Below are 2,197 nucleotides of genomic sequence, written 5' to 3'. Positions count from 1 at the left end.
GCATAAAGCTAGCCTGTTATTAAAGCTAAAGCTAAACATAATAATAACAATATTAAAGTATAATAATATACAATGCTAACATATAATAATATACTAACACTAACTAAAATTCGAAAGAAAAGTATCAAAGAAGATCTTGCAATGCTTTATTTAATGTGAGTCTCATATGCAAAATATCAACTATGCTGTGGGCATAGTTTACCTTGTTTCTTCCTAGGATAAACTTTTTGCCTTATTTTTTTGTCGTTTCAGAAACTTCGTTTACTTCCCATCTATTTCATCCTAACCTATAAGTCAAGACACAATTCTTAAAACAAATTTTTCATTATTTTTTCCCCCTCAAATCCAGATGTTTTCATTTATCTAAGATGCTACCACGTGTACTTATTTCTCATAAAAGAAATCAGAAACACATTCTATTAACATGGTTCTGATTTTGCAATGGAAAACTACTAATCACTCAATTGATTTATGAATATATACCACTAATGAATAAAGTATTTGAAATTATTGAATTGTTGTAGTTGTAGAATTTGTTAGAATAGGAAATAATTGGTTGTATTCTTATTCATTCCTTTTTTGATTACTCAGACTATGCTTGTAATTGCTCAATTATCAATATAAAAGGAAATGAAGTCTAATTCATTCCCTAACTCTTTCTCTTCTCTAAAATTACATGGTATCAGAGCATAAACCCTAGCCCATACCTTATTCTTGTCTGCCTGCAGCTCTATCTTCCCTAGGAGCCTAGTCGGCCACCATAGCCTCTCACCCAAACCATCGTTTGTCATCGCGCAGTCCATCTAGGTCATCATCAATCTCCTAGGGGGTCTGTTGGCACTCTAGGGCCTTACCCAGGCCATCGTAAGCACCCTAGGGCCTGTTGACTGCCCCTCTGGCTTCCTTGGCATCAGTCGGCAAATCCTAGGCTGCCGTCGACTTTCTCTCACAGTGTCGTCTCTCTTAGTGTTGTCGACTCTCAGCGTTCTACTCTCTCTCTTTTCTTATTTTCTTATAAAGTTATAATGGTTGGTTAAAAAAAAATTAAAATAATGCTGCTACGTTAATAATAATAATAATAATAATAATAATAATAATAATAAAAATTGTGGTCATAGTGTTTGCTATTCCTCCACCATCTTCCGAGTTTGTGATTGGTACTGGGTTTGAAGGTTACTTAGTAGCATATTCACGGCAGATTTCACTAGTAAGTCTACAACCTCTCAGCTACCTAAGAGTGAGAGTTCCCTTATCCCTTATACTATGACTGATAACCTCAACCCTAGCCTTAAAATCACCACTTCTAGCGTGGTCGCAGAGTCTGACTATTTTCTTGAAGAGCAGAAGGAAGATGGGCTATGTTGATGGCCGAATCCAGGTACCTCTTACCACAGACCCGAGTTATGATCAGTGGGAGATCACCAACTCCCTTATTATGGGTTGGTTGATACATTATACGGTCCCGGAGATTGGAAAGAGCTATCTCTCTATGGACACTGCACAGGATATTTGGGAGGCAGTGACTACTACTTACTCTCGGAAGGGCAACTTCACACAGGCTTTCAAGTTACGTCACTCCATTGAAAGGTCGGTACAAGGTGAGATGACGATCCTCCAATATTTTACCTTCCTTAGTAATGGGTGGAAGCGACTTGATCACCTTCAGGATTATAAGCCTGTCTGTCCTACTAATTTTGCTGGTTACCGAACGTTTGTGGCGCAAGAGAGGGTCTTCAAGTTCCTGGAAGGCCTTAATGTGGAGTATGATCTGGTTCGAAGCAGAGTACTTGGCATGGATGTGCTTTCTTCTCTTCAAGAAGCCTTTGCTTTTGTGCAGAATGAGGAGAGTCGCCGCTCTGCGATGCTTCCTTCTACTACTCCTGATCGCTAGGCCTTGGTTTCTACACCCTCTCGCAATGGCGACCATGTGACTCATGGTTCTCGTTCTTCCTCTGAGAAGGATAATCTTTTCTGTGACTACTGCTGTCGACCTCGCCACACACGCGAGACTTGTTGGAAGCTGCATGAGACTCCTTATGGTGGCCGAGGAGACCGTCCTGGTACTCGAGGAGGTAGGTCTGGTCAGTCTAGAGGCCGAGGGGCCAATGCTCGGACACATCATTCAAACACTGTTGAGCCACCTTCTTCTTCTCCAGTTATCTCCCTTGCTGATGATGTTTCGGGGTTATCTGCCTCG

The 2,197-nt window shown here is 40.6% G+C and overlaps 1 protein-coding gene across 1 annotated transcript; it reads left to right on the top strand.

The window, feature by feature from the left end:
• Nucleotides 1-1,351: 1,351 nt before the first annotated feature.
• LOC145817666 (uncharacterized) lies at nt 1,352-1,891 on the top strand. Its single transcript, XM_082912758.1, has one exon. The coding sequence runs from the start codon at nt 1,352-1,354 to the stop codon at nt 1,889-1,891; it is 540 nt and encodes a 179-aa protein (XP_082768884.1).
• Nucleotides 1,892-2,197: the final 306 nt, after the last annotated feature.

The sequence above is a fragment of the Camellia sinensis genome, chromosome 2 (genome assembly GCF_055761805.1).
Source record: "Camellia sinensis isolate YWXY chromosome 2, ASM5576180v1, whole genome shotgun sequence".
Classification (NCBI taxonomy): domain Eukaryota; kingdom Viridiplantae; phylum Streptophyta; class Magnoliopsida; order Ericales; family Theaceae; genus Camellia; species Camellia sinensis.
This window is presented reverse-complemented; position numbering and strand designations above follow the sequence as displayed.

Coding starts and splice junctions, on each gene's coding strand:
- LOC145817666 (XM_082912758.1), top strand. CDS start 1,352: ATGGGCTATGTTGATGGCCGAATCCAGGTACCTCTTACCACAGACCCG.